The following is an 18,918-nucleotide window of genomic DNA, read 5'->3' as shown; positions in this document are numbered from 1 at the left end:
TGAGGTGTTTTAAGTTGTTGGTGGTATCTGAATTTGAGCGTGTGTTTACAGTATAGCTGGCGAACGTGAACAGAGTACTGTATCTGAACATCCTATTCATAAAACTGTGTTCAAAAAACCCCAGCAAAGTCCTGCAGATCCACTGGACGCTTTGCAAATCACTACGAGGGCCGTGGCATGGGATTTATGAATGGCAGTGAAGCGACACAACTTGACTTTTAAGCTTACTTGAAAACGACACGACAAATGTAGCACGTCCAGATTGCATACATGATACACATATATTGTAAGAACAGTTGAGTAGTATTTAAAAAAGAGTACAGTATAAGTGCACATTAAATACTGTAAAGATCTTTAGGTCCCACTTTACATTAGGTGTTGTGTTTTATATTAGAACCAATTTATATTAGAACCATGATGTTCTTAAATGTTCTTACATTTAAATTAATAATTTCATACAATGCACCATGCACATAAATGCTTTTACATATTAAAACGCCTGCATGTAATTACATCTATAATAACTGACACGTCCCATGCATCTTAAAGGAACATGCCACTTTTTTTTTTAAAAATAGACACATTTTCAAACTCCTGATGGTAGCACTTTTAGCTGCAGCTTAGCATAGCTCATTGAATCGGATTAGACCGTTAGCATCACGCTCAAAAACGACTAAAGAGTTTTGATATTTTTCCTATTGAAAACTTGACTGTTCTATAGTTGCATCATGTACAAAGACAAACGGAAAATAAAAAGAATTCGAAAACTTTTTTTCAAAAACACCACCAAGCCTTTCCCTGACCTTAAAGTATCCCGTATCCCACCTCAATAGTAGCACAAGTGTTTTGCAATTGATGTAAGCATTTAAAGCCATCTAAAATAAAGCAGGATTTCTTTTTCACGAGGCTATGTTTTAATACTGTTAATGTAAGAGAGACATGTTCTTGACAGGTGCTGTGAGATTCACCTTTGGGCATGGCTTCTTTAAAATTCTAACCGTCTAATAAAGCCTGAATCCTCGGACTACTTCGCAGTCATTTCAAAACAAATGAGAGGGAGAGAGAACAGTCGAGCCGACCCGAGCGGAATACATATTAGAAAGTGCTGGATATTGATTGTGGCTCCGGACAAGCCATGCTTTGCATAGCAAATGGCCCCCATTACCATAGCGTCTGTGGATAATTAATGTGCAGTCAGTGGTCCTGTCGTTTGTTATCGGTCATACTGATACTGTTCAATTTCCATCTCCGCCTCGTGCCTTCTTTAAGGAAGAGCTCCTTCCATAACTGTCAGGCCTCCACACTTTTTATAAATCATAATGCCCCCTGGTAAGGCGGCGTCTGCTGCTATCTCTGCCGCAGCGAGATGTTATCGCGGCGTAATGGCCAAGCGTCTCTCATTATTCTGCCATTAGAGAGATAGTGTCCGCCATGCACGCTGGCCAAACGTCCTTTCAAGCATGCTGTCAGCCTTTCCTCATCTGGAGAACGGCAGATGAAGGTTCTCATGGGGTTTTCAGGGTTTGTTCCCCCAAAAATGACACTTTAGACATCATTTTACCGCTCTCGGTCTCGAAAGTATTTTTGAAGGTCTTGGTATCCACCGCAGGTGTACTCTTTACTCAGAATAAGAGAGCTCTGGACTGCTTTTTCAACTACAGAGATGTCTGATTTATTTGTTAACATCCTTACTGTGACTGGATGTAAAAGTTCCCAGTTTAAATGAAATCAGTATCTTGATTTTGATTGGCTGCTGTATTTAACTTTGAAATGTACGTCCTGTGTCGGTATGGCTGTGGTTGCCAGATCACACATTCAACCTGACATAAAAAGCCTCAGCATCCATCTTAAAACTCTATGACCAGAGCGCAGATAAATCAGCTTACAGTGTTAAACCAGTCGCCTTCCATTGTCAAATGTATTTGTTCCTGGTGTGTGTCAATCTGGCAACCCGTGTGAGCACTGAATCTGAGGAGGAGAGAGAAACAACTCTCTCCAGTATTCTGAAGTTGTCCTGTAATACCCGTTTCAACCACTAGCTGTCAATGTTATATCCTGCACCCTTAAACGGATTGCGTCGCATACGGCACCAAAATGAATGCAAATTCCCACTAAATTCAAGATGTGATTGCAAAAAAGTACTTTTATTTTGCGATTTATATTATATTATTAAGAATATCAAAAAAGCAAGATATCTGTTATCTGTTAGTTAATATTAAGTGACTTATCAGACAGATTGTTCCAAACAAACACATAATAAATGATTCTGTGATTCATCGATTTATTTTGGTTTCACATGCTCTTATTGTAAAACGTCAAAATTTCGTCGAATGAAGATGCTTCAGTTAATTTCTCGCTCACTTGTTTTACATTTCTTTGCTTATAGAAACTAAAGGAAAATGCACCTCTGCAATGATTTGTTATTTTATCAAGATGTTTCTCAGGCAGCAAATGTAGATCTATCGGCTTAATTAGAGAAGAGCCTCGCCTCGATCTCAACCTTCAAAGTTGTAGTCTGGTCTCGGCCTCAGACTTGGTCTTGACTTCAGCAGTCTTAACTACAAACCTTCATACAGTATAGCGTCCATCACCGCCATCATTTTGACGCAGCAAAGTTATTTTAATAATAATCATGATATATGTCTGGCTCCTCTGTCCCTGGGGAAATAGAAATAAAGCAGGAATTGCATTGAATACGCAGCACTGACTAATTTCTCTGTTTCTTCAGTGCCACGGCTATATTTCCAAGCAGAGCTCCTCTCAGGTTTATAAATAGGCAGCGTGAGCACAGACTGTGTCCCTGGGATGAGATTTGCTGTTCTCCCGGCCGCAGATCGCCATTACTTATGCCTGACAAGCTTAGCCTCGTGATGTGGCCGGGCCGGCCTGTTTGAACAACATTAAGTCACTGCTGTTTGCACTGCAGGCACGGAGATGTTTGAGAAAGCTTGTCCCGGGTCAGTACCGATCCTTTTCAGAGAAAAAGACGCAGAAGAGCACTGAACCTATCCACTTCAGCTGACCTATCTGCTCTGGGACGTTAGAGGAGTGGCGCGATATCATTTTATTATTAAAGGAGCAGAACGCCCCAAAACACGAATTCATATTCAATCTCAAAAGACTGAAATTTAGCGTGTCACAAACCGAAATGGTACTATTCTCTTAAATATCGTTTGGATGCGCGTGGCTTATTTTATTTATTGATATTCGAGGTGTTCGTGAGACAAACCGTTGACAAAAAGATCAACAGCCTTACTCTTCAAGACGAATAGTGAAGAAAAGCTAAGCAAACATTAGAGGAATAAGCAATGTTTTTATGAAATCAAATATTGTATAGATGATGTAAATCAAATATTCATTGCACAGTACAGACAATTCATAAATATGTGATATATATTGCTTCTGATCAAGTTTTGGAGTGTATAGGGAAAGTAATCATTTTAATTCTTTTAATTCTAATTCACAGAACTTGCTTTAGTAGTGCACCAAACTATTATTTTTATTGTTGGATACTTTATGCAAATCTTGTCTTTTTCATGGGTTTGGGGGCAAGAGCAAATACAAAATACAGATATATTGTATGTTGAATATCTTTACGTTTTAGAAAGAATACCGAGCTATACATTTTTAGTCTTAATAAAGCAGAAGAGTGAAGGCAAGATGCCCCAAACTCTTAAGCCGAATAAATTCAAGAGCTGGATGTGTGTTACCTTTAAGGTAGTAGGGCTTCTTTAGGCCATCGTGGTGCAGACGTGCCTTCCGCTCCTCCGCATAGCTGTGCCTCAAACCATCCTCATGCAAGTGCAGTCTATCTCTCCTGACTGCTTCTGAAGCCATTTTTTCCCGCAAAGCTTTGGTCCGCTCCGTTTCAGCGCTATGGCCTTCTCCAGCAGCGACAGGTTGCCTTTGGTCATGTCGAAAACGCCTCTGAGCGGTCCGACGTGACGGAGGTGGTGTCTTCATCGCAGTCCTGGAAGCCCTTGTGCTCTGCGGCGCAGCTGGAGAAAGTCTTGGAGCGTGGGCTGAGCTGCTCCTCAAGCTTCATCAGGTTGACCATGTCAGAGTAGTTCCTCTCGAGGATGCGGGACTCCTCAGGACTCTGATGCTGCTGCTGCTGCTGCTGCTGCTGGGCCTCTTGATAAAGCTGATGAATCTCCTGGTAGAGATGCATTTAATTAACTAAAAATTAGGTTTAATATTCTTTTACCAATTAATACTGCTGTGTCTGTGTCTGTAAGTTTATGCATTATATGTGTGTGTACTGTGTACATTTATTTTGCATATAAATGCAAACACATGCATGTATATATTTAGTAAATGCATTTTGATATAACTTATATGAATATAAATATAAATACATATAAGAAAATATTTTCAAAATATATTCAAAATAAGTATACACAAAATACACAATCATATATTACGTGAAGTAAAATGGTAACATTTCATTTTAGGGTCTCTAAACTAGTTGCTTATTAGCATGCACACTACTAGACAACTAGTCATTTAATAATAGTAATTAAGCACATATTAATGCTTTATTCTTCATCACCTACTTCATCCCCTAATCCTACACAGTACCTAAACTTTACATCTACAGCTAACTATTCATAAGCAGAAAATTGTTTATAGTGAGTGTTTCCTATTCTAAACTGTTACCAAAAACATTTATTTTAGATGCACTTTACAGTATTCATCCTATGACAGCGCTAATAAAAGCAATTTGTTTAATCTGTTAAGTATTTACAGCCCACATATACACGGCAGCTAAATTCATATTCTATAACCAACCTAGCAGTGCATTCCATTTGCACTCAGAAGTCAGAAAGTCCAATTCTCAACTTTTACTGGGACACCTCCTCAAATTAGATGAAGTCCAGCAAACCTGGAATCCAACATTGCGGCTCAGACCAGCAACACAAGTTTTTTTATTGTCTTTCTTTGGACATAAGTCCATCCAAAATCCATCTTTTTATGTGTTATGTGTTCACAAAACGGCTATCAACTGCATTCGCTCATCTTGGTTTTATGACTTGTGTACTGGTCATTCCCAACTCCAATATCCAAATTACAAGTTAAAATGAAGGTATTGGCAACCAGATTTACAAAAACTCCATTTTTTATACAGAACCAAACTAGTTGACAACTTGTTGATACTGATGTATTTAAACATGCATCAGAGATGTGCTTCTGTTCTGTGCAGAAGAAAACGTAGAATAAGGTATGAGTCTTGACTCATTTGTGTTGCCAGATCAAAAGAAGAAGAAGAAGAAGAAGAAGAACAACAACAACAAAACCCAAATCTAATAAATGCTTTATATTGGAAATAAACATGCAATTCATGCCTGTCTGCTTTAACAACTCCATAAACTAGATCACTATATGACCCAAGGCCAAAGACATTGGATTTAGACAAGTGGACATGGCAACACTGAAAGAAAGCGCTCTGCTGAGCAGCCTTCCAAATGTAAATAAAACACAATATAATATTAATTTGGTCAAGTATAGCAAACACCAAACATGCAAGAATATGCCAGAATATTGTTGGGGTTACCGCAGAGTGTCAATCAAGTTCTGTTCTGTACACAATACTTTACTTGTCTGCATATTTTGCATACAGGACTTTCTCACAGTCGCGCTCACTCTCCAAAATAAACCTTAAAAATGTTAAATGCTGTATTTTGTGGAAAAAAAAAAAAAATCATAAGCCGCAGCTAACCACTTCATGAACTCCATACAGTGGCTCACTTTACGAGAACAGTCTAAACAATAAGCCTAAAGACGCTTATAAAAGGGGACATGGCAACTCTACAAGAGTCGGCACAATCGAAACCGTAACACAATGCTATTTGCGCATGTAAGAAAAACTCATTATGGTAAAATTAGTTTCAAGTAGTTGGAACATCTAAATATATATATAAACATCACTTGGATGATACATAAAGGACATTTTTAGAACTTATAAGCGTTCTATTAATGTTACTGGAAGAACGCTTATTCACAACTTTGAGAGAACTTTGCCAGAACGTCCCCAAAGGTCTGAGAACATTCCCAGTTATCTGGGTTAATGTGAATAATTCAAATCCCTACCTGCTGGTTACTGATGAGCCGCTCGGCTGGTTTGGTCTCGCTTAGCTTGCGTGCCAAGTCAAAGCAAAGCACTGGTTGCGAAGACACTCCAAACTGCTCAGACAAACTTCCTCGTCACTTTTCTCTGCCATCTGACCATTAGCGGTGGGTTTACCACAGTTACTGCTGAGTCCATTACCCATGGATCCGCTTTCCGCTCAGATCGCAGTCCGTGTTCTCGCCTCCCGTCATCATGAAACGGCTTTCCGTGGAGGTTTTCTGAGAGCGTGACTCCGTGACTTCCGCGCCAGGAGCTTTAAAAGAGTCCACAGTCTCTCTTACCACATCACTGTTCACATCTAGACTCAGCTCACCTTTCCTTGAGCCCTCCTCATCCTCATCTTCTTCATCTTCGTCCTCGTCTTCTTCGCTTTCCTCGTCCTCCTCCTTCTTCCTCCTCTTCCGCACTGTTTGAGGAGTTGCTGTTCATCTCGGACTCGGTCATGGCCCGGTAAGCGGCGTCCTCTGCGATCTTGCCCAGGTTAAGCAAGGATTTAGCCACCAGTTCGTCGTAGTTGTCGTACTCATCGTTGTTGTTGTTGTCCTTCTCCATGGAAGGGCTTGTTCTGCTGGGACTGCAATTCGTATGGTCACTCTCTGTAAAGACAAACAAACATAGCTATACCAGCTGTAGCAGCTCAGCAGATAACTCTTGGTTTAACTGCGTTCTCCAAAACGAAGTTTCATTCTATACCCAACCACTTGTTTGACTCTGAGATATGCTTGTAAAACGGCCATGAGCACCTCAAGGCTCAGATACAGTCATGGGCAAAAATATTGGCACCCTTGGAAAATATGCTCAAAGAAGGCTGTGAAGATTAATCTCCATTGACAATCCTTTTGATCTTTTATTTCATTAAAAGACTTCCATTAGATAATAAGAATTTAAAATGGGGGGAAATATCATTGTGAAAGAAATGTTTTTTCTCAAATACACGTTGGACACAATTATTGGCACTCTACATATTCTAATAATAATTCATGACGAAATGTAATGAGACAACATTTTGCCATTTTACATTATTCTGTATTTGTGTTAAGTCCTTATTATTTGACTATTGTAATGAGATAAAGTTGAATGTCTATGTCACATGACTCTAACCTAGATGCCATTTTAAGGCACAAAACTAAGTATAAAAAAGCTTTTACACTAATCAAACAAACTTAAATTAACTTGAGTAATCTGATTTTAAACAGATTTTAATTCACGTTTACTTTGCAATAATAAAAGTCAAACCTTATCATCAAAGTTTTTTTGAGTGCATTTCAAACTCATTATTTGAACAGAGTTGAATTAACATTAAACTGAAACTATTGTCTTCTGAAGAACTGATTTACAGTTTTATTTGTTTTATAATTGATTAACTGTGCAACATCGCACTGTTAATAAACCAAACTGAATCGAGCCCGAAATACATTTTGTCGAATAATGAAACTGTTCTCAAGAGCTGCTTTGCCACCAAAAGTTAATTTCATTCAACTGATATGTTTTTTTCCCGCAGATTCAAAAGTGTCAATATAAAAAAATACGTATTGATTCCATCTCATTACTTTCACAGCATTTAAGTGTGCTTATGTCATTAGCTTAGCTTCATGCTAACAATACAATGTTACTGAAGTGCAAACTGCAGGGCATTATTACCTGTTAATGATGCCGTGCCTGTGAAGAACGTAAATCAGTTACTTATAAGGTTCTAATTCAATTAACACGCTGTCGATAAACTGCTCAGGCAGTCAGCTCACTAGGTTTTGAGACAAAGCCAATATCTTAGGTAAGAAAACACAGCAAAGAAAACAGGGTTAATGCCAATACATGTGGGAGTTTGATTGTTAATTAGACTAGAAGGCTCTGTCAGGTCTGATTGCAGAGCGTTGTCCTGCCATGTGCGGCTGGCTGAGCTGTCTGAAGTGGACGAGACATGTCTGAGACACATCTCACGCCTACTCCCTGATTTAGCAGACATTCACAGACCACCAGAATCGACCCACTGAATACTGAAAAAATGGGTAGGCATTAATGCGGTCCTGCAATTCAGACAACATGGATGCTTCAATGGCTGGCGTACTACATATATCATTTTACTTTTACATAATTTCTCATTATCTTCAGCTGATGTTCCCATGACAACGCACACAGCACGGTGTGCATCCGCAGATACTGCATAAAAAATACACATTTTTGTATACATAATATTTGTATTTCACATATATGGTTTAGTTTTATTCTTTCTGTTGCAATTATTAATTAAAATATTATTATTAATTAATAAAAAATAAAATCTTGAATATATGCAAATGTTTATGGTAAATAGCAATAAAGGTTTTGTTTTAACCCTTATCATTCCTAAGGTCTGGGATTTATATCTCAGGAGGTACATTGGATTTCTAAAGGGTTGAGAACCAATTTTTCAGATTAAAAATAGAAAAATACACTGTAAAAAAATTCCATAAAATTTACGGTAAAAAAACAACTGAATTTCACCGTAAAAATACGGTAATTTATTAAATTTACTGTTAAATACCGTAATTTTATTATATGATATAATGTTAACATACAAAAACTATTAAAGTTCTGAAATCTGTTTGTATCTTTGAAATACATTGATAATCAACAAATACCGAACCCAAGCCCATCACAAGCAGCTTTAATAATAATTTATACAGAAGGTGCCCAGTGTCATTTACACAAACACTAAACTCACTAGACTCATTGAACTGAAATATGCAATAAACATTCATTTAACAATATTAAGTCTAACATACAACCCTATTGAAACATAACTGATCAGAAAAAGAAACATAGTAAAAAATAACAAACGAACATCAAATTCAAACAAAATTTGAAATGCAATGCAGTGAATGTCAGTTTACAACTTTTCCCTATAAATTTGACAGGAATGTACCATTAACTATTTAACAGATTTTTACTGTAACATTTTCAGTTTTTTACAGTTAAAATGACCGTCGTTTCTTTACAGTGTGTATATTTAACTAAACGAGTTTCTTAAAGGTTTGTGACTTTTACCAGCGGACTGTTGGTGATATCTGTCCTTCCAGAGCGCTGCACTCCATGGCAGCTCACCTTCAGTGTCGATGAACCGAGCACCTCTGTTTTGAGATGGCTGTTTTTAGCCTGATACTGAGACCGAACTGAAGGTCACAGCAAAATCGTCCAACCGCACCTCAAATTACGGTGACCTTCTTCCAAATATGCCTAACTGCCAAATTACCTCCTCTACCCCTCTGGAGGATGAAATGCTCACTTCACGTTCAGCTCTGGTTTTGTTTCTAAACCCAAAATAAAAACATTCTGGTGCCAGATTAACCTTTGAAGCCTACTATGCTAATTTCTAAGGTGTAAATGATTAACATGATCAAAACTTAACTGTTAATCCTGTTGTATACTACATTTGTTCTGTCATAGTTTACACTTTTATCAAGTAAAAGGCCTTACAGTATAATTGTACATACATCCAATTCAGCTCATGCTTCCAGGTGTCTGAATTTTACTGTCAAATATTGTTATTTTGATATTTATATCCATCCAACCCTACATAGGAATAATATTTGTACTGACAAATGCTTAGTTAGTATAGTTTTACTTGAGAGTCTAGTAATTAATCCATTATTTTATGTTTGCTCATGACTTAGTATAACTACTCACTGACTCCCAGAGTGCATTATGGCATGAAGCAGTTGCTTAGTTTTACAGTTGCTGTTTTTATTTGCCAATTTTATTCGCTTTATTTGCCTTTGTCAATAACTGCACAACAAAAAGAGCAAATAAAATGGTTATTGCTGCAATTAATAAAAACGAATGAAATTGAATTGTTAGCATTATTGTGATTCACGTGCTGAATGTTGAAGTTCTGCGTGTGACTCAAGGCATTTGACCTCAATTATTTAAGGATTATATTAATCCACTTAGCTTTTCTCAAGGTGTTTATGAAAAACACTGGACTTGTGAAAGGTGGTTAAACACACACACACACACACACACACACTCTACAAAACCCCACAAATTATTTAATTATGATATAAGCTACTTTCTAAAAGTAACCTATTTATTACTTGTCTCCCTTGAAATCTGATTTTATGTTGCATCACTGTAGAAAATGAAAAAAAGTTCCAAGTGCCCAAGCAAATAGAAAGCTAATAACTATAATGGTGAGTTTTTTAAAAAAATGGAAACGCAACATCATTTTAAAAAGCTTATGTGATGTTCTCTCAAATTTTTAATTTGTCTTGAAAATTCAACATTCAAGATGACTTTGGGAAACAAGTGAATGCAACATATTGTGCAACAACATTAGTGCATTGCTGCTCTCTCACTGCTTTATTGATGTCATAGCTGTAACTTAGAAAAACCTAGTAAGCAGAACAACTAACTATATCTAAGTAAGGTAAACTATTGGATTGTACAGTGCGGTATAAACACTGATTCATTTAAATGTTGACTTTTTTTATATAAAAATCAAAATATGCATCAAAATGTTTTTGTTTAGGGGTTTTTTTGCTCGGTTTGGGCTTCTGAATTAAGTTGAGTTGGTCCTTGATCTCCATATTTTCACTATATCGCACTTTTAGCATATTTAACTTATTCAATATTCAATGAGTTTTACTGGTTCAAATGAATGTATTTAAGATAGATTCAGTAGTACTAAATATCATTTGTAATATTCAGTTAATTTAGATATTTTATCAGTGTATAAGAGCCAATAATGCATAATAAATCAAAATTCCGAAAGACTCTCACCTATTTCTTGAATTTGTTCCTCATCCTCTTGCTCATCTTCCTCTCCTCCACCTCATCCTCCTCTTCATCATCCTCCCCTCTCTTTCTACATCTTCTTCCTCTTCCTCCTCCTCCACCACTTCCTCCTCTTCCTGCTCCACCTCTTCCTCTTCTCCCATTAATCACTTCCACCTCTTCCTGTTCATATTGGTCCTCGTTGTCAGTGTATTCCTCCTCCGGTTCCTCTTCATCTTCCTTTTCCTCATCGTCATCTTCTTCTTCATCCTCCTCCTCCTCCACCTCCTCCTCTTCCTCCTCCTCCTCTTTTTCATCCATCTCCTCCTGTATTTTGTGCGTTTTGTAGCATATCTCCATCGACGCTTCTCTTCGACCATCATAGAAAGACCTTCCTCTTTGCTGCAGGCTCCAGGGCATGACTCTCCAGAGGTTTTCTCTTCTTGGCGACGGGACAGCCATACACACTGACATGGAGAGATAAGAAAAGGCAATTAACAAGCTGGCTTATGCGATTTGCTGGGCTTTAGTACAGTTCGTTGCTCTCAGACCAGGCTTCATCATCTACTCCGCACAGGCTGAAGGATTTCTGAAGTGGGACAAATACAGCAGGCTGCATGCCAAATCATTTATGGGTTGCACAAGTGGAACAATCAATAGACCTTCGCCAGGGTAGACGCCATACTTAATTTGCAGTGAATGACAAGACGACGACCATGAGACATTCATTCAAAGCACCCATATTATGCTCAGTTCAAACATTTTTTTAATTCAAAGCTAAAAACGACCTCATCCTGCAACATTGTTTTTCATCTCCTGATTTAAATGCTCTGTTTTAGTTTAAATTCCACTTTTCCAGTCTGCTCTGATTGGTTGACCGGTCCAGTCTGTTGAGCGTGTGGAAATGGAAATCCAGTTTCAGTTCTTAGGCTTGATGGGATGCTGTAAAAATTGTTATATGTTATAGTGTTGTTACGTGTAATGGAATTACATAATTGAATTACAAAATAAATATCATTGTAATCTGTTACATTTAGGACAGACTGGAAAGGCATCGATGTTTCAGGAGTTTCAGGAGAATGTTTATTTAATAATTGCTTTATTGTCATTACTATTTTTATTATTATTTTGTACGTTAACTTCTTCTAAGGCATTGTTAGAGGCCAGTGTCTCCAGTGTCTTAAAATGCAATAGTTTGATTATGATATCTTATCTATATCTTATGGTTTTAAATCTATTTTTAAACCTCAGAATGATCAGCAAAGTAAAAATAGGTGCTAAAGTCTGATTTTGTGGTGGCTGGGCTTTAAAATTACATTTGCATAATCTTAACTCAAGTGAATTGATAAAAGATTCAGAAAGTCTGATGGTAATCAGTGTTGAGTAATACTGTAATGGTTAACTCCTGCCTGCATGAAATAACCCAAAAGTAATCAAATACAAGAAGTTACATTTAACCTGTAACCTATTACATTCCCAAGGTAACATTCCCAAAGATAGAGCGTCATCAGTATTAATAGTCCATGCATTTTTATTTTGTCGCTACTTGCAAAGTGTGTAAACGCAAAATGTGTAAGATGGTAAAGTCACAAAAAATGGCAGAACTACAAACAAATTAAATAAATATGATATCTATTAGGTAGCAATAAGGTCGCATAATGCATAATAAAAACAGTCAAATAATACTGATGATAATGCAGTATTTGGACGATAATGCAATAGTTTGTCAGTCCTGTCCTGTTAGGATTGCATTGTCCATTAAATCCACAATGTCCTGGTAAGTTCAGCAGTCCTGTACACACACACACACACACACCACCTGCACCTGTGAGATTAAGAGGTGATTAATTGTATTTTATACCTTCGCAAATATATATTTTATAGATCCACCCATGCAGCACGGGCAGGTGATTTTATCATCCAATAATCAGTGTATTGATCCAATGTTCAGACCGCAGACATGAGTTCTTTTCATTTGAGCCAGCGAGAGTGAGAAACAACCCACCGCCTTTAAAGGAACACTTCTCCCAAAAATTAAAAATATTGTTCCAAACCTGTATGATTTCCTTTCTTGTGCTGAAACAACAGAAGATATTTTGAAGAATTGAGTTTAAAGAAATCATATACAAACATTTGAAAAAACTTGAAGTGGAGGATTTTTTCCAATAAACAGCACAAACCATTATAGATTAACATACAAATGAAGATGTAGCCCATATGCAAACCAGTATATATTTGTGCTTTCCATTCAATAATGTTTTCTTTAATATTTGTGTTAATTAATGGGATTTTACTACATATTAACATCGCTAATACACAAAAAAGTTTAATGCACTTTATCGAATTCTTCTCACCAGAAACAACAAAGTGCAGATATCTACTTCTGCGATGTAAAAAGATTACCTCGATTCTTTTCTTCTCGCTGTATAACTTTTCTTTGTTTGAATAACAGTGGACACGCAAAGCTTTTATTAGTTTTATATGACATCAGGGTGATTAATGACAAAATTTTTAATTTTGGGGTTGAGTAAACTCTTAACTATGACCTCAATAAACTTTAATTTAAGTTGTTAGTTTCAGGTAATGGGTAGGATTAGGATGTGGAATATGGACATGCAGAATATATAATAATAATAATGCAAGCAATGCTTTAATTATTTTAATAGCGCTTAATAGACATGCTAACAAGAACTTGGGATAACAGTGAGAATTTGTCCCTATACTAAAGTGTTACCTGTTTTTCAGACAGTCTCAACCATTTTCCTATCTAAAGTATATATCTGTCCATCCTTTCTCTATCAGTGTATTCACCCATCATCCATCTCACCATATGTTTATCCATCCATCCATCCATCCATTGTATCCATCAAATAGCCTTTCTATTTATTCATCCATCCATCCACTCAACCACCCATCCATCCATCCATCCATCATCCATCCATCAGTCATCTTTTCTATCCATCCATCCATCCACTCAACCACCAACTAAACCATCAAACATCTGTTCATCTTTATCATCCATCCATCCACTCAACCACCTATCTATCCATCCATCCATCCATCCACCTCAACCACCCACTCCATCCACTCATCCATCCACCAACCCATCCATCCGAACTAACCATCACATTCATCTCAGTTCATCTATTTATCCATCCATCCACTCAACCATCCATCCATCCATCCATCCATCATCCATCCATCAGTCATCTTTCTATTTCTCCATCCACCCATCCATCCATCCATCCATTCATCTTTTAAATCCATTCATCCATCTGTCTTCTTCCATCCATGTTTTCAACCAACTTTCCATACATCCATCATCAATCACCCATCTATCCATCCATTTAACAAGCCTTTCCAGTGTATGGGCCATCAATCCCACAACGCTCAGCTTGACTCGCCACCACAGAAAGATGCGGTACATTTTACCCAGTCCTTCTCAAACGACAGACAGCATTAGCTTCTAGCCCAAATTAACCAGTGTCCATCTGTCAGCCGCTGCAGCCGATTGGCAGGTTCCTATCTCCCCAAGAATGTGAGTTTATTGGGCTGACTCCTTCCCAACAGGGCACTATTTCATTTGGGAGACCACGAATCGCAACTCATTCCAGGCCTGACAGAGTCACGAGTGGCACCTGCAGCCTCCAGGGATGACTCCGCAGTTGCGTGATCAATAGTGCTTAGACCAAACATCGCGCAAAAAGCACATTAAAATGCCACTTCATCCTGTCTGACTGCCATCCAAATAAATCTGTGTGCTGTTCCCCGCAGGCCTGGTGGGAGCGTGTCAGGCAGACAGCAAGAGAGTGGAAGGTGTGGGAGGTGGAGAGCGCTAGTGGTGCGTAACGGTTATAACCCGTCTGTCTTATCGCATTCGTGTCAGTCATATATGGAGGTGAACGAAGTCCCTTGCTGCACATGCGGCCTTCGTAGCGATAAAATCGAACAGTCTGAGTACTAAACTGACATAGTTATAATAAATGCTGGCAGCACGGTATTCGCGATTTTCTAACAAATGCAGTCAACGCTGGATGCATCACAGTGATAGGATGCTTCTCATTACGCAACTGTCAGGAATGCTTTAGACTCAAGTCTAATCCCATCGCTCTACGCTCAATATGTAAGGCATAACGAGTCAGTTGGTGGTTATTATTGCAAAACCAATCTTCTATGTTGCACCGAAATCTTAAACAATCCTGTTTACTTTGGTAACTATGAAGGCTAGTGCATATGTTGCTCTTTGCAAGAGAATGAGCAAAGTCTATTAAAGCATGATCTTATAATATCACATACATTGATTTTAACACCATCAGCTTTTCCTTGGTATTTTATCTATTCATATTCCTATTAAAAAGGGTGACGTATTTAGACATGTTCAGAGAGGGGTGTGAATCTCTGGGTAGAAAGAGTGGATTCTCCCCTTCAATCCAGAATTCATATATAGATCTGATTCCAGGAAAAAATATTAGAATTTTCGACAATTTGATTTAATGCCATGCAATTCACACTAAGATCTAACTCATTAAAGTTTGATTAACGACTCTAACCGAATCTAAATTTTTAGGTGAACTTAGTAAGATAAATGTACTGTAAATGATCCTAATGTGTCCTGGGTGAGAAAAAGGAAAGCAATGCTGCTTTATTGCAACTAGCAACCTGAAAATAAGCGCATTAAAAATGTGTGCACGCAGGCTCTTTTGAAATCTAAGAAAGAGTGCAATGCGTGATTATACTACAACACGCTTTTACATCTGTATAAAACATATACAAATTTTTACAAAGTTTTCTCAGGTGTCTCTTTTCATGAAAAGCTAGTGGTGCTGATATTAATACAAGTACTGTACCTGAAGGACTCTAAACTCACAACGAGCGCTCATAAATTCACACGCCTTAGTAATTACAACAGCAGCCTAGCTATGCTTTTAGTCGGTCGCTGGCATTATATGCGTATCTCAGCGCGTGTTTGATGTGATGAGAACGGAGACAGGACGCTCGAATGAAAGACATCGTGAAATGCGGCAGTATTCGTTCTGACTGCTGGTATAAAGTATCTCTCGCTGTGCCACTACACCGCGATCTATATGCGCCGAAGCGGGCAAGAGTAAGCCGGGCTGCCCATGGTGATCTCGCTCAAATCCAAGTGGATTTACATCTTGGCAGGCAGACAATATAAGCCAGCAGGAGTGATTGGAATACAGGAGGATCTGGAGAGAGGCAGAGAGGTGAGAGAGAAGTACACATCAGGTCTAAACAGAAAATTCTGCTGTACAAAATGACTCCAACACAAAAAGCCAAAAAGAAAGAGTTTGAGTGTTCTCATATCGAAAGCATTCACATCCGTGTTTCTACCATGGCATTAAAAAGCTTACAGAGAATGGTTAAGGCCACGAAGGTCAAAGACGCTCTTCAGCAACCAACCTGGCTGAATGCATCTAAAGGTGTCTTTATCATGCTCTACCTTCTTCAACTGCAGAACACTGGTTGTTCACACTAGCAACTGCATAAAGACCACAGAGGTTTTTCCAAAAATGGAAATCTGTCTGTCTCTTATCGGTAGCAGCTCTTGAAAACAAAGTTGCACCTGCACACTGAATCATCTCGTGTGGTGTAATATATCAGTGTACACATGGCCCCAAAAGCATTGTGAGCGCACTCAGATTTATAGTGTTGTCTGGCGCCCATGGGATGGTGTATATAATTAATATAGCTCTGCATAGATTTAGCATGTTAATGAATATATAGGCAATGTGTCTCGTCTAAGATGCTGCTGCACTAACAGGCGTAGAAGAAACCTCATCATAAAACGGATCCAGACAGGTGGAGCTGGGGGAGGTGGAGGGAGTGCTCTTATGGGAAATATCCACTTTCAGCAAACACTGAACCAGAATATTTGCAAACAAGCAGTTGAACAAGCAGTCCCATTGGGCTGCAAGAACACCAAATCAGCTTAAGCCTTGTAGTAATAAACTTGACTGCAAGCAGATGGTATAGTGCGCCTAAACCAAATAGTTGGCCTTTAAACTTAAATTAATTGCTTATTTTGAACTAGATTTATACTCAGTTGTAGCAAATGATACTATTATGTTTAACTACCTCAAATTTGATTCGTGAGGGATTACTGTTACTAAATATAATGTACATTATTAAATATATATATATATATATATATATATATATATATATAGGTGCTCGAGAGGCGCAGTGGAAATAAATCACCACTCATCTTATGAACTTCTGACTAAATCAGAGAGATGTTTAATCACTAAGTAACACAAATTCCATAACTTAATTGTTAAAGCAGCAAATATGAGATTTATTGTCAACAAGGCAACTGGTACATATGTTGCTTAGGTGTATTGGTGATAAATAAAAATAACAGAATGTTGTATTATAACATATACTATGCCTTATCAATAACAGAAAACAACAAAATAAATATGTAAGCTCAAAATCTTGCATGAATATCTTCTTCACTTAGACTTACTTAAATTTTTTTTTATATATATATATATATATTTTTTACAAACATATATGAATGCAGGCAAACATAAATACAATATAAATTTCTTTTTTGTCTTGGTTTAAATAATTATTAGCTTTTCTTCAAATGATGAACCCCTTGGGTAGATAATCCCCTCTAATATTTAGGCCTAAATTTAAGATTTGTTTTTGAAAGGCATATGAAATTTATTTAAAACATCATAAAAAGTCATATATAAAAAGATTTGACTGAATGCGCATATAATTTGATGATACTTGTCATTATACATAACCATTACTATGAAAAGAAACGAAATAAAAACGATATTGTTTATTATCGGTTATTTGGTGCAGCTGTTTGATTTAATTAATCAAATTTTCAAAATGCATTTATTCAAGGCTGTTTAGAAACATTTATTCTGTTAAAAAGCATGATCAATAAACATATGAAACGCAGCGATATTAAACACTAAACAAATGGGATTTTATGATCGATATAAAACTCTACGTGTTACTGTGTATTTAAGTTTATTAGCTTGCTCACGCTTAAACTCTGGGTATCCAAGGAATGGAAATTTTACATGAAATTCATTCGTAAGTAATGCATCCTAATCTCAATTTAAGCCTACATAGGAATTAGCGTTCAAAATGAACCCGAATACAAAAACAGCATCGCAATTCAGAAAGGCACGAAAGCTGGCATCATATGTGGGCATCGTGAAGTGGAGCCTGCTATATATGCCTGACAATGTACTTGATTAGATGCCACACACTGCCTGGTTGTTGGTAGATTCCTCCATGCAATTTGGTTTTCCATGCAGTCATTCAATCAAATTAAGCTCATTAAATATGGAATGTGGTTTGTAGTGGTGGGCTGTGATAGCACAGGAGGGGCTGTGAGTGATTAATGAACTCACCAGGCAGTGCTGCTTGACTAGCTCTTATTGATAGAGTGCTAAGACTGGAGGGCTTGGGCGACGATGCGCCAGCTCGTCAGGGGTCCAACTTGCTCCCAGCATTCATTTGGAAGTCCTACTCTCCTTCACTTCATTTCTTCTTTCGCCGCGAGCTAGAAAGGTCCTAAAGCAACCTGTCCGGCCTGTCCACCTGAATCCCGCCCTGCCAGCCTGGCCATGTGCTACCGCTTAGCGAGCGCCATCTGGTCAAGGTATGAATTGATACAACCCCCAGACCGTCGCAGAGAATCCAAATGAGGAGGAAACGCTACTTCAGCTCCTCAGCACGCTAAACCAAGAAAAGGCAAATGATTGGTTTCAGCTGCAGCTATGGAATGAGAAGACCGCATCTGTTTCTAGGAAAGAAAAAAGAACAACACCATGTAAATAAAGGAGGAAATAACAAAACAAACACTCATACTAAATAAGAACTCAAAAGAATGATCTACAATAAACAATTCACTATTGGCCATAAAAATGGCACATAAAAAAGGGTACACTAACTAGGGTTATTACAGTTAACAAAAAAATAAAAATAAATAATAATTAAAAACATGTACAGTTGTAATATCATTACATAAAACCAAAGAAAAAATCATG

At 37.7% G+C, this 18,918-nt stretch overlaps 1 protein-coding gene across 1 annotated transcript in view; it reads right to left on the bottom strand.

The window, feature by feature from the left end:
- Positions 1-18,918, bottom strand: part of myt1lb (myelin transcription factor 1-like, b) — a 94,474-nt gene that overhangs the window by 31,441 nt on the left and 44,115 nt on the right. The window contains 13 exon segments of the mRNA XM_043263264.1: positions 3,711-3,872; positions 3,875-3,925; positions 3,928-4,156; positions 6,091-6,159; positions 6,162-6,286; positions 6,289-6,370; positions 6,373-6,517; positions 6,519-6,726; positions 10,886-10,928; positions 10,931-10,968; positions 10,971-11,040; positions 11,042-11,261; positions 11,263-11,346. Coding sequence (XP_043119199.1) covers positions 3,711-3,872; positions 3,875-3,925; positions 3,928-4,156; positions 6,091-6,159; positions 6,162-6,286; positions 6,289-6,370; positions 6,373-6,517; positions 6,519-6,726; positions 10,886-10,928; positions 10,931-10,968; positions 10,971-11,040; positions 11,042-11,261; positions 11,263-11,346 — 1,526 coding nt within the window.

This window comes from Puntigrus tetrazona, chromosome 17, assembly GCF_018831695.1.
Source record: "Puntigrus tetrazona isolate hp1 chromosome 17, ASM1883169v1, whole genome shotgun sequence".
In the NCBI taxonomy this organism is placed as follows: domain Eukaryota; kingdom Metazoa; phylum Chordata; class Actinopteri; order Cypriniformes; family Cyprinidae; genus Puntigrus; species Puntigrus tetrazona.
The sequence above is the reverse complement of the archived record's forward strand: the minus strand, read 5'-3'. Positions and strand labels throughout refer to the sequence as shown.